The sequence below is a fragment of the Pseudonaja textilis genome, chromosome 8, assembly GCF_049901715.1.
Source record: "Pseudonaja textilis isolate UNSWEBS1 chromosome 8, rPseTex1.2, whole genome shotgun sequence".
NCBI lineage: Eukaryota > Metazoa > Chordata > Lepidosauria > Squamata > Elapidae > Pseudonaja > Pseudonaja textilis.
Genome location: NC_141997.1, coordinates 30,498,524 through 30,513,193, shown reverse-complemented (window position 1 = coordinate 30,513,193; position 14,670 = coordinate 30,498,524). Strand labels below are relative to the sequence as shown.

General features: G+C 36.3%; 1 protein-coding gene across 3 annotated transcripts in view; it reads left to right on the top strand.

Moving 5' to 3' along the window:
• The window catches only part of FGF14 (fibroblast growth factor 14), a 321,475-nt gene that overhangs the window by 197,879 nt on the left and 108,926 nt on the right, over nt 1-14,670 (top strand). The window contains exon 1 of one of the 3 annotated variants that reach the window (XM_026708390.2): nt 4,110-4,830. The exons of the other annotated variants lie outside the window; for them this stretch is intronic. Within the exon in view, the coding sequence (XP_026564175.1) occupies nt 4,635-4,830 (196 nt within the window). The 5' untranslated portion in view covers nt 4,110-4,634. Of the gene's footprint in view, nt 1-4,109; nt 4,831-14,670 lie in introns of those variants that run through there. 3 annotated transcript variants of the gene reach the window in all.

Sequence of the window (14,670 nt, the reverse complement as noted above, 5' to 3'; positions counted from 1 at the left end):
AGTGTTTAAAAGCTGTTATAAAACAATTCAATTTCAACTTCACTTTTCCCTGCCAAATACTGGAAAAGAAATATGTATAGGTATAGATTTCTTAAACACAAAGGAAACAGAAAGGCCAAAGGAGACATAATTATTCCCCAGTAAAATCATGGGATTTTACCCAGAATATTACTGGTATTATATTATACATATGTATACATATATACATCCCATGATAAATTTCTATTCTTTGTTATAATTCTGTTTTTGGTAGTTTTTACCAAGGGATGAAGATACTCAAGACTTTTAAGGAGTGAATGTCTGCAGTATGCCCTTACATCCTAGATGGAAGGCAACTGTGATTTACTTCCTGTTCCTGACATTATTAGACTATATTGGTTAATTTCTTGTTTTTGTCTTAATTTGAGGAACTAATGTCTTTCTTTAAATGGTCCTATTATATTTTGCAAATTGAAGATTAGCTTCTTCCTATTTGGTTTCCTCTGTCCAAGGTCCTGATCAAAGTACGGTAAATTGTTTTTCCAAAACAGTAGAATGCTAGAATTTCCTTCAAAGCGCCCATTAGTATGTAACATTCTATTTAAGCAGCATTCATCTTAAGAATTAATATATTATGCTGTAGTTCAATGAATATTTTTTGTGTGCCTTCAAGTCACCAAGCTGGCTTTGTGCCTAAAGTGGGAATAGAATTCATGGGTTTCTGCATTCTAGCTGGTGCTTTAACCACTACAACAAATAGACTCCCTAATATATTTCCAGATAAAGTACAGGTTTGACAAGCACTGTAAAATGCCAGCTATGTCAATTGCTATCTTAATAGAACAGAACAGAACAGAATATTCTTTATTGGACAAGTATGATTGGACACACAAGGTCTCCAGTGCATAAGCTCTAAGTATATACAAACAACAAGTCATAGATAATAAATCATAGTTACTATCATAAATCATAAGATACAAACAATGAATGATAAATCATAATAAAAGAAGATAGTAAGAAAGATGAGAGATGAAAAGGATAATAGCAATAAAACCTACTATAGATATGTAGATATAAAGCTTATGCAGATATAAACCTTGTTCTGAAAGAAACTCTAAAATAAACCTATAAGTAATACTTATAATATAAGTAATATTGAATTTACTTAGTATCACTTTAAAATTTAAAGGGATATTATTATTTTTTCCATGTTTGAAAAAGCAAACAAACCTGGGGAACAAGAATTAAAATAAAAACAATTATGTGTTTCTATAGTATATATTGGTGTCCATTTCATAGGGTAGCAAATGAGAGGTTACAATATCAATAATAAGATTAATCAATAATCCACAAAGAAAAATCCAGAGTAGGCCTGTCAAACTGGCGGCATGCAGGCTGCATACGTCATGCACAGGCCAAGCCTACCCCAGCTCCGCAAAGGCAGAAAAAATTGTGATACGTCATGATCCGGTCCATGATCGAGTTTGACACCCATGGTCTACAGTCAATAACAACCACAAAATACCAATCTATCACAAAAACCAAATTGCTAATGTTCTATTTTGTGCATTAAATTTTTAGGGAGAGTATTGGGTATTGTTGTTAAAGTCCAACAAACATTTAGCTGAAATGTACTGCAATACATATTTGGAAAATTTTGGCCTTGGCAGTGCGCTGTGCTGTACAGATACAATTTATAAGCATTCCATACAAGTATGTTTGAAGAAAAAATATGTATAAAATCAAAGTGCATCTTGCATTCCAGTCAAATGATTTGGATGATAAGCATATGAAGCTATAGAAATCATGGATGTTTTGAAGTTCACTTTCATACATAACGCTTAGAGCCATTTCAACTGGGTGGAAATTTACAGGACAAATGCCTCCTATCTCTTTTTTGTTCAGTGTTAGCAATCAGGATGTTCACATGAAAAGAAAAGTTTATGAGTGATTCTTTTAGGTGATCATCTATAACTTCAAATCTGCTTTGTTCCTGTAGCCACATCTACTAGCAGCTGATTTAATTAGTGTTATTTTTGCATAGCAACCAAAGAATGTTATGCAGTGATTCTCAAAGACTGTATAATTCTAATGCTTTGACATATCGATAGTGAGCAATATGTGTGGTGGACTAGGCTATCTTTGGATTAGGTCAATAAGAGATGTCCAAATGTTGTCAGGGTTTTCTGTACCTTTAATTGCACACAAAAATGCCAAAAGGAAGAGGGAGAAACATCAATCAAACACACTTTGTTTATAGATAAACTAGCACCAGTCTTTTTTGTCTTGATAATTTGATAATCTGTAGCAAACAGACTATCTCACTGGAGTGTGAATTAATTAAAATTATTTCCTTCAGCACTTGTCCCAAATAATCACTGAACATTTTTTTTTAAAAATTCCAGCCTTATAAAATCCAGAATGGTTAGATTTAGCTGATAAAACAGAGACTGATCACTAAAATGTCATGATTGCCAGCTGTATAGTTGAACAGAGATGTTTATCAATTGACAAGTAAATGTTTGAGTAGTATTTCAATGGATTTCTTTCTACCCTTGGTGCAACTTTCTTGTCTATTTAGAGATTATACCTTTTGTATTCCTCTACTCTCTTTGTACATGTTGCTTTTTAAAACTATACATGTGTGTATTTTGTTTCGGTACTAAACATTTCAGTTTTTTTCCCCCTCATTTCCCCCGTTTTTTTCTCCCATTCTAAACGTTTTCCTTTCAAACGATTACTTATGAGCCTGAAGGGTTTCTCTTTTCTAACCAGAACCAAACAACTCCTGAGAGATCAGGAGCCGAGGTTCAATTTGTGGGCACTAGACTGCTATGTAGTCTAGGAAAACAGAATCTAAAAGCAGGTGTGAACTGGAGCAAAAAAAAAAAGTGGCTCCCTCCTTCCTTCCCTTTCTCGTCCTGCTTGATTTGGTGGTAATTCACATCTTCGCGAAAAAGTAGCAGCGTCTCCCAACAAAACGAAGAGAGAATGGCGAAAGAATCGGGCGAAATCCATGTGGAAGATTGGGCAGTTGGGTTTTTGGGGAGGATCCACATCCCTCCCAAACCCTACCGCCCCGTTTTAGATGGAGAGTGACCTCTACCGCAGTCTAGCCACGGAAGAGCCGGGCACCTGGGATATCCAAAGCCGCCCCCACCCAAACTCCAAAGGTGCCAGCCTTTTCGGCTCCTGGGACTGCCGTTGGCCCCGGACTAGTCAAAGAGGTCGCTCCCGGGAGAAGGGTGCCGCCCTGCCGGGAATCTACCAGGAGGCCGGCGCGAGGAAGGAAGCGAAGCCACGCGGGGCCATTCCGCTCTCGAGACCCCGCCACGCATCGCTCTTTGTTGTCAACGGCTGCCGAAGCGCGCTTTCCACACGCGAGTCACCTTTCCCGTCCGGAAGGTCAAAGCGGGGTCCGACCGCGTCGAGCGACGAGGGATGCCCGAGGAAGGGAGGGTTGGGACTACAAGTTAAGGGGGGGGGAAGTGGGGTGTTCCGAGGGACACGTCGCCGCCGCCGCCAGTCGGGAGTCTTTGGTGCCAAAGGCGTCAGTCCCACCGGGGGAGCCTCTCCGGAGCCGGGAGGAAGATCTCCAGACGGCAGGTTACAACTTCGCTTCCTTTCCCGCCTTCGAGGGCTCCGGATTCTCTTCTTCGCACCCCGTTTCTTTCCCCCTCAAGAGTCGCCCCTTTCTCGTCTCTCTCCCTCCCTCCCCTCGTTTAACCTCACCAGCGGCCACACGACCTCGCTCTCCCACACCCACTTTTGGCGGGTTCTCCTTCCCGTTTCCCACCCCACCGGGCACCTTCTTTCTCCCTCTCTCTCTCTCCCCCCCCCATGCCACGCGCTGCCCCCATTGTCGCGCGCGCGCGCGCTGAGCGGGGACCACAAAAAGCCCCCGCTGGAAGGCGAGGGGCGGCCTCCTTGTGCGTGGCTTCCCTTGGTCGGCCGAGCCTTTTTTTTTTTTTTTTACAATCCCACCGGCCACCCCACCCCACCCCTTTCGCCGCCCTGTTGTTGCCTCCTCCCGTTTCCCCCGAACCGCATGTTGTTGCTGGTTTTTGTGTCGGCTTTGGGAATCGCCCCGCTTTTAACTCCCCACCCACACGCCCCAAGGACAAATCCCCTCCCTCGGTTGCCTTGGGAAGGGAGAAAGGGAGGGTTGTGTGTGTGTGTGTGTGTTTGTGTGTGTGTGTGGCGGGGTGTCGGCAAGGGTGGGACCGAAGTGCCTTGATATGAAGTCTTTTTCTCTCAGGAGCCGTAGCGTACACTTTCCAGATGCTGCTTTCCGAAGCACTCGGCGGCAGCTCTGAGGAGGAGGAGGAAGACGCGGCGATGGTGACCCGAGCGATGGAAGCGGCGGTTGCCGCCGCCATGGAGAACCGGGCATGAGCCCGGCGTCGTGGAGGCACTACTATCGCAATCTTAGACAGACCGCCGCCGCCGCCGCCGCTGCTTTGGCTGCCGCTTGTTGCTTTGCTTCGGTCCGAAAGCCTTCAGAGGCTTCATGGGTGGCGACCCCGTGACTTTTTCGTCCTTGCCCTTGGCCCGTGAGGCGATGGGGTCGCGCCTAAGCTGAGCCAAGCCCGGCGCCCTTTCCGCGGTGAGGCTTGAGCCGGGCGCCCGAGGAAAGCGCGGGAACCCGAGGGGCCATGGCTGCGGCCATCGCCAGCGGTTTGATCCGCCAGAAGCGCCAAGCGCGCGACTTGCAGCACTGGGACCGGCCCTCGGCCAACAGGAGGCGCAACAGCCCCAGTAAGAACCGCGGGCTTTGCAATGGCAACCTGGTGGATATCTTCTCCAAGGTCCGCATCTTTGGGCTCAAGAAGAGGAGGTTGCGGCGCCAAGGTGTGTGCGCGCGTGCGCGCTTGTGTATTTTCTGTCCGTGTATCTCTGTGTGCGCCTGCCTTGTGTTTGGAAGCGAAAGTCCTGACTTGGGGTTTGCTCACAAGTTGGGGCTCTAGGGGTAGTCCTCAGCTGACGACTGCAATTGAACCCTGTTGCTAAATGAGAAATGAGTGAAGTGACTTTTGCCCCGTTTTAGGACTTGCCTTGCTCGCCACACTCGTGAAGCGAATCAACTGCAGTTGTTAAAATTAGGAAAAAAAAATAGGGATTAAGTGAATCCAGCTTCCTGATGGACTCTTGCTTGTCCGAAGGTCGCAAAGGAGAATCCCGGGACACTGCAACGGTCAGTTGTCAAAGTATCTGAATGTAAATCACTTGACCTCGGGGATGCTGTAATGGTCATCAGTGTGAAAAAAATGGTCATAAGTCACTTTTTGTGCTGCCGTTGTATCTTTGAACGGTCACTAAGCAAACTGTTGTAAGTCGAGGACTGCCTTTACCCTGTGGGAAAATGAATGAGGAAACAAACAAACAAATAAGAGAAATAACCTCCCCATACCTTCTTGATGCTTCCCTTAGGGCTTGTGGTTGGTGGGAAACATCTCCAGTATGTTCCATTTGTTCTTTTAGATGGCTCTCTGCTCATTGTCAGAGAGGCTATCTTGGAGTCAATGTGTCAGAAGGGATTCTCCTGGCTTTTATTAGGCAGTAATCTGAAACCAGTTTTCCACCGTAAGCATGCATGTGAACAAATGTCTAAACTCCCTATTTATTAAACAATATTTGGTGTGTAAGTGATACAGTTATATGGAGTGTTAAAAAGTCAAAAAGTCCATGTAATTATGATCAATAATCAAGCTAACCACAGAAATGCTGGTAGTGCTTATAACACTTTATACAAATGAGGGAACAACAATCCACCAAATCTGTGCTTTTGAGTACTTTGATTACAAAGTACTATGTTCCAAACGCTGCAATATTTGGTGAAGTGATTGGGAAAAGTGCTTTCAATAAATTGGTTTACTTTTGATGTAGTCAAGAGTATCATTCATTCATATATATATATATATATATATATATACACACACATACATACATATATATATATATATAAATAAATATATATATATATATATATATATATATATATATATATATATATATATATATATACACACACATACATAATATATATATATATAAATATATAAATATATAAATATATAGTCTGGCCTTGTGCCCCAGCCTTCTGGTGTGCTGCTCATCATCTGTGCTACTAATGCTTAGGATGGGTCTGGTAAGATTATCAGTGTTTCGGATTAATTAGAACAGGTATGTGGCATTGTGTAAATGGGATCCCTTATGCCATTTATTTTCATGCAGAACAAAATGCTTAAAAAGCATTTCCCCACATATTCTAATTGAATTGGGTGAGCTCTCAGAGGGCTTAAAGTACAACAGAAAATGTTGCTCTTTGAGATCTGTGAACAGTATTCTAACTTGTTTCTCATCCAGTTGTGTGAAAATGGCTAAGAAACCTTGAAGCCCTGTAGAGATAACAAGGAGAAAAATAGGATGTGTACTGTAAGACAAAATCAGTAATGGAAAAAAGCATACGATGTGAAAGTAAATCTACAAAATCATTGCTAGTCATGCTTGGATTTTATCATTGCTTTCATTGCTAGAAGATTTTTTGTTTTAATAATAAATATAACAAGATCAATTTGAAGGCAATTTTTCTAATATAAAAGATAATTTATAATTTTTCCAGTACTAACAATTTACATGGAGAAAAAGAAATGAAGTCTTTATAGGAAAATAAGCCTGATGAGAGAACAAGTGGGCTAATAACACTAAGGTTTCCAAAAGATGCACATGAAAAAAATATGACAATTTGAGATGGGATAATAAATGTAGCATTCAGTGCATTTTGACTTTTTTCAAAAATTAAAAATGAGCAAGATAAAGATGTGTTAGACATTTGATGGCACTGTAACTTTAAGAAATCAGAGAAATTGAAGTGGAGAACCCTTAATGAGTAAATATAGGGAAATTCCAGTTCCATAACAACATGGCTCTGCATGCTATGGCTGCCTCACTCTGATCATGTTGACTTTTAGTAATTGTCTTCCTCTGCATTCTGGGATAGACTCCCAGATTTTGGGATATCCCCTTAACACTTGTCTCCTCCTCTTCAGTTTTACATTTATTTTATTCAATTTCTTCCCTTTCCGTGAACAATACAGCACTATGTGGTCTCCACCTCACCTTCAATTTATTATTTTGTATTTCTTTTCACCTGTGCAATCACCGAACTTGTCTTTCAGGGCAAAGAGCTATAACTCAGGGAATCTTTGGACGAGCTAATATTACCAGATGTTGTGTATTTTTGTTTTTCTCTCTCATGTTCTCTCTGTGTTCACAGTTCAGTGGCTACGAGGGGTGGGAAGAAATGCTATCTTATACATATTCTCTGTCTACAAGTGAATTTGACAAAAACATAAGCATATATCATACAAAGAAGTACGATAAAAAAGCTGCTCTTGTTTAGAGAATTTCCTATTTCCCATTCTGGTTACACATTATATTTGCAAAGGGTCAAAGTTCATATTATCCATGCTGATAGAAAATGGAAATTTGATTTCTCCTAAGATGATTTCCCACTTTTAGTTGTAAATTCTGCATACTTTTTTATTTTTTCTTTATGTGCAAAATAATGTATTGTTCAAATTACCAAATGTACTAGAGAGCAATACTAAAATGTTTGCCTTGGCTAAGAAAGTGATCTATACTTCTTTCTAGTGCATAAGTTACACTTAAAAAGTTTTACTAGTATACGGAAGACTAAAGATCTTTAAATGAATAGATCAAGAATAAAAAGAGTTTTAAAGCTTTATACTGTCATTACAAGTGTGATTTAGCAATAGCATAGCTAAAATGTTAGTGTGAATTTCTGGCAGTAGCAGCTATTGTATATAAAATGCTAAACTGATTGTTACAGATTATTGGAATAAAGTACAGATAGAATAGTGATGTTTATAAATTGCTAGATTCTATGGCTGCTTAATAGCAATTTCGTCAACAAAGCAACATTAATGGATCAATTTGTGACCACATTTTTTTTTAGTTTATAGCAAAGGCATTAGAAGGCTTAGCAATTTTGTATAATTTGTATTTTGAAAGTTGTAAGAAAGAGATTTCTCATGAAATGTGATGTTTGTCATATGTTTAATTTATGACATGCAACTTAATAATACAATATTTTGTATTTTTATAGAATAAAATGACACTAATAGTAGTATATACTTTCAGTGTTTAGGTACGGGGATGAGATATGCATGATATCTGTTTATATTTGCTTAAGAGTATCCAATAAAAGAGGAACTTTATTTAATGAAATAGGGACTGTATTCAATAATATATCTATAAAATTAAAATAAATGAATTGCTAGCCTTAAATCATAATGTTTATTATGTCAATAATGGTCTTAAATAAAAGTAACTTAAAATGGACAGTGAGTATGTTAGAACGCAGGAAGTCCAACATACCCAAGTCATTAAAGCTGATTAATTCTCTATTATGAAATGCTTCTTTAGCCATGTACTATCATTTTAAAAGATAAAAAAATATATTTGTGTAATATTGTAATTTATTGATTTCATTTCATTCAAGGCATTCCCTATTTTCAGTATTCAAATATAGAAAAGTTTTAGAGAACGTTCCTAGAAACCATTTATAAAATGTTTGCTTCTTTTTCTTTTCAACTCTTCCGTTTTAAATAATAAATGTAGTAGATATGACAATAGGATCATATCCCTTGTTTTTTACAACAGAAAAATTTGCTTCCTCAATATGATGACTAAGAAGTGATTTAATTTTAGAAACAAACATCACTGTTTTCCAAAACATGTACTTTAAAAATGGGAAATATTGACAAATTTTACTTTCATCGTATATCATCGTATATCATCGTATATCATATAAACAACTATTCATGCTTAAGTTTTATTTTGATAACATTTTTATTGCTTGTAAGGAAAAAAAGTTGTTTTGCAGACATCTTCACCTCATCACAAACCATTTTCCAAGTCCACAAGTTGTGTGACCATTTCTATTGATCATCGATGATCAGAATTTGTTTTTAATAGTATGTTGTGAAGGAGCAAACCAGTTCAACTTAATTCAATAATTAGATCTTGGTAAATGATCTGATCTGATGTAATGAATTGAATCATAATTAGAAATTAAATACTATTTCAGTTACTAATGATTAACTTCCACTGATTTAAATAGATATACTTTAAGTATTCTATCTTATGTGCTGAAGCTTTTCATACTGCAGTTTGGGATGTTCATGGAATTGTTTAGGATTAGGTTGGAATGCAAGAAATTAGTTGTGAACAACCATTGAAGGAAAGCCCAACATAATTTAATGTTAATAATAAAATTTCTAAATTTGGTTTTGGGTAATGTATATGCAGAACAAGATGTGCTTATCTTTTGTTATTGTTTCTGATGATCTTTCATCCAAATTGAGTCATTACAGTTGCACTCATTAATATATAAAACTTTCTCAGCCACACTGCTAAGCTATCATGAAAAATCATTTTCTTGTAACCCCTGATTATTCTCAGATTATTAAACAGTTTTCAGTCAAGTTTTACTTGTCATTGTTAATGGTTTAAAGTATGATTAACTTTTTAATATTTTAAAATGAAATTAAATACAATAAAGTACATTTTGTATAGTTTTCTTGTATTTATTTGGAAGTAAATTCCAATTACTTTAATGGGGATAATTCCTAGGTAGGTAGCATAATTTGCACTTTAGATTGGTTGATTCAGAAGGTTTCTCCCAGATAAGCATGCAAGATAATTTAGTTATCATTTGGTTCTAGGATAACAGTTAAGCAGTTAATTACTCTATGTAGGAAATTGAAATGAGAACATTTTACTAGTTTCATTTGCATCTTTCTTAAATGACCAATTGATAAATTACATTTTTTCTTCAAGAAGATTTTAGTTCACTGAAAATGCTATCTTGTTGAAAAAAGAACAACAGGTGCCTGGTTGCATGTTTACAATGGCAATATTTTCTTGAATGTCCCATGTACCCTTTGGGTAACTTATATTTCAAATAAAATATCTAGTAACTCATAGGAAAAATTTCATACAGAATAATACATATGAGGGGGAAATGGCACTCCAAGGAACTGATCACCTCTGGGAGTCAGGAATCACATCCCCTTTGTAACCTTACTTCACGCATACACACAAAAAAACCTTTGGTATATGACAATATATAACAGTTGAGTATTTCCATAATGCCATTATAATCTACATCATCTGGGAATATATTTTACTGATACCCAAATATACATCAGTACATAATTGAAACAACTGTTGCAGATAGATTTTTTTTTGCCTCTTCTCTTGAAAGAAATCCCTTTTTGCTACAATTACATAATCTTACATGTATAAATTACCCATTCATATCATTTTGTTTTTAAAGTAAGTATATTGTTCTAGTGATATGTTAATTCATGTCTGCTTAATGATGCTATCTGAACTTCCTACTAAATGGTTCATAATAAAGAATGCTTTCTATAAGCTCCACAAGTTGAGAGCTCTATTCCTGGTGAATTCATGAAATTCATTCATTCATTGAAGCTACATAGCCACCTATGTCACAAGGTGATTCTAGGTGGCTCAGAACAACCAGTAAAAACAACAGGATAAAAAGAAAAGAACCTTTCCCATTAGGTGGCAAACTAAACTATTAAATCTTCCATGCTGTTCTTCTGCCAGCATCATGGTAGGATTATTTTCTTCTAGGATGTTTTTAGACTTCCTAGTCTAGCGTACAGCATTAAAATTCACAACTGATCTCTTATCAAGTATTAATCAGAGCCAACCAGCTTAGTTTTCTGAGAGTTGATCTGAGGTCAATTGGATGCATTTATCTGCATCCTGCATTGTAATTTTTATTTTCCTCACTTTTCTGTTTGCAATGAGATTTAATTTAATAAGAAATATAGACTTTTGGATTTTTCTAAAATTGCCTAAGGATAATAAAAAAAGGCACTGTTTCAGTATTAAATGTTTTCTTGGAGGTTATATTGCTTCAAAGAAGCATGCAATGTAGATGCTAAAACAAATACTATACCACAGTTTTCTGTAGCCTCTGGAATTCTTTCTGAATATAGGATTTTACTTCCAGAGTACTTAATTTGTAAAGCATTTTCTAAAGATTACAGTAGGACATAGTCAACTATTAGAAAATGTGTATGTGTGTATGCATACATATATACATATGTATCCATACATGTACATTGGATTTTTTGTTGTTGATAATCTTCACCCACATTCTATTTTTACGTGGTGATTAATTTTCAAAATCTCTGTACAGCATATATTGCAAAGTCAACTTTGTGACTAGGTTATTTGATTTGGATGTAATGGATGTGACTAGGTTATTTGATTTGGATGTAATGGGCTGTGAAATCGAGCATATCAGCACATAAGACCACCAGAGAGATATAAAAGCACAGGTGATAGGACTGATGATAGGAAAATACTTCTGAATAAGAGTGTCATGGTGTCTTAACAAATAGCATTTCTAAAATTAGAGCTTTGGGAATGAGCAAAAGGCATGTTTTTCGATACTGTCTCCTGGTACCAATCATGGCTGTTATTTGGGCCATCATTTCTTATTAAATTCAGTTTGAAGCTAACAAAGCTTTAATGTGCATAAGTGCAGGAAACTTAACAATTTCATTTTTAAAAACACTGTATCATCCATGAAAGATATACAGCCCCTAACCCTATACATAATAATGTATTCTGAATGTCTAGTGTCATGAAATGAAAAATTAGATATGGGTCTGCATTAATCTCTTCTTTGCAAGAGACACAAAAGAAATATCATTACTTGTATTTATTTGATGTTCCAGGTAGAGAATATGTCAGTTACTGATGTTCAAAGACCAAAGATATATTGCCATACAGGTATATTGCACATTCTGCCTGTCATTGTTGTATATGACTGTCATGTGCTAGAATGTAGTGTTACTTAAAAGAGATGCCCACACTAGAAATGTACAGTATGTAGACATTTTTATTTTATTTTTGTATACAAATGGTGAACAAATGGTTAGTGGAAAATTATATAAAACACTTGTCTTTTTGATGGGAAATCCTGTTTAAGCAACAATTAATCAGAATTTATATTATCTATAATTAGTTTTTTTTAATTTGGTAGTTCATGGAATAATTAAACATTTCAGTTTAGCTCTTGTTCGTGGATTAGAAAGAACAGGAAAGAAAGTATGTTCAAAGGATGTATCATTTATTTTGCAGTATTTATAGCCCACTTCAGTGGCAAAGGAGTGTGGTTTACAACATCAAACTAAAAAGATAATAAATAACTAAATCTGAATCAATCCATATATCTGAATCAAAAACATGTAATTAACCACAAAAGCAGAGCTGGAACCCAATATATGGACTTCAAATCTGGGAGTTGAAGTCCACAAGTCTTAAAGTTACCAAGTTTGGAGACTTCTGGTTTAGAACGTTAAACGTAACGATTAGCACTCTGAAATGGAGTTGAAAGAGTTTTGATAATCAACACAGCTTATTTAATCATTTTACACTGGCAGGGCAGCCTTGCCAGTATTCTTGCCACTGTATTTTATATCAGCTGCAGCGTCTGGGGCTTCTCTAAAAACAGCTCCATGTAAAGCACATTGCAGCAGCCCAGTCAAACATTGCTCAAAGTATGAATCACTAAACCGCTGAGGTTGAGGTATAACCTCAGAGTAAAGTAGCCAGCTAGTCAGTTCTATACTGTTTAATAGCAGGGAATGAGACTACTGACTCTTCTCATTTTTATACATAAGAGAATTCTGAAAGGTGTTGTTTATTTATTACATTTGTATTCCATCCACCTTGCATATGTAGTGTACATAGCTCCAGAATCTCCCAAATACCTTAATTAGAAATCATTAATGGTTTATTGAGTTCTTGTCTTTCAATTGCTCTGAATCCAAGATTCCTCCAAGTATATGATAATTCTTTTTGATATTTGATTATTCCCAAAGAACAGCATAAATTAATGTAGGGATATCATGTAGAAATACCAGGATGAACTATTACTACACAAATATAGTAAGCCTTAGGCAACAACTATTTTCTTGATTATAGGAATTCAGGAGAATATTGCTCTAGATTCAGAATCCTGTAATCTGATCCATGTGTCTAATTTCTTCATATGATGGTGCTATAAACATCTGGCCAAGTCAATGCTATTCATACACAAGATCATTTTTCCAAATTGTATATTTAGTTTTCATATATTATTACATATTGCTATATAGTTCTTGTTTCTTTAAACTTGTCTGAAATGATGAAATTCCTGTCATTTAAGCAATGTATTGAAAAATTATATGAATAACAGAACTTAAAATATATATAAATAATAACAAAACAGCATTCACAACTGTTTCAAAAATACTTCAGAGCACTGGTGTTTAAAAAATACTAAATAAAAATAAATAAAAAATAAAAAATACAAGCTTAAAAAATACTAGTGCTTCTCCCAAGTGTGGATAAGATGTTTTGTGAGCCCAAAGTAGGTGTAGTTGTATTAGAAATTTGGCAATTGCATTATGGTTATTTTTAATTTGTATCTTTTGAAGTTTCAATAGTATAGTTAGCCATCCAAGATTTCAAGATAAAAATTAAGATATTTATTTAAGAAAAAAGGTCATGTACATTCAATAATTGTATAAATAAATTCTTAAATAATTGTAAATATTTCTAGAGTAGTTTTGATCCCAGTGGGTGCAGTATTATGCTCTTCAAAATGCATAAATAAATGATAAATGCCCTAGTTGTTTTTGTCTTGATTAAGGATGCAATGTAATAAGGAATAGACTGAAAAAGAGGGGAAAAGAGTAGTTGGTTTACTTCTGAATATGAATGAAAAAACTGTAGAGGAAACAATGCACAAGGAATTTGAAGCAGAGAAAAAGTCAGAAAAGTTGGTTCTGGCATAATTTTAATAGTGTTCAAGATGTGATTGGGTTTTTGTGCATGTTTTTTCAACTTCTGTTTTCACAACTTTCTCGGGTATTCATTAAAATTTTCTGAGAGAATGAAATAAACTCACAGGTGGTCCTTGACTTACAACAGTTCATATAGTGACCATTCAAAGTTACAACAGCACCGAAAAAGATGACTCATGACCATTTTTTAACACAACCATTGCAGCATCCTAATAGTCACATGATCAAAATTCAGATGCTTGGCAACTGGTTCATATTTATGATAGTTGCAGTGTCCTGGGGTTATGTGATCCCCTTTTGTGACCTTGTGACAAGTCAATGGAGAATACAGATTCACTTAACAACTATGATACTAACTTAACAAATGCAAGGATTCACTTAACAACTGTGGCAAAAAAAGTTGTAAAATAAGAAAAACTCACTTAACAAACATTTCACTTAGCAACATAAATTTTGGACTCAATTGTGGTCGTAAGTCGAGGATGACCTATACTTACATTTATTTAATTATCAAGGGTTGAAAAGGATAGCCCATTCTGAGTTCCAGTCATAATGTTTTGCAGAATTATAAAGAAAAGAGATTGATCTCCCAGTCTCACACAACATTCTCTAGAATGTTGAGTTTGGTTACATAATTAATACATCCTCTTAGTTGTTGTTATTAGATAGGGAGTGGAAAGCATATAATTTCAATAGTGTTTTTATAAATTATATTAATGAAAGTAGTATAGTTGGGGAATGTAGCCTATAATATTTCTTAGTTTTAGATGCG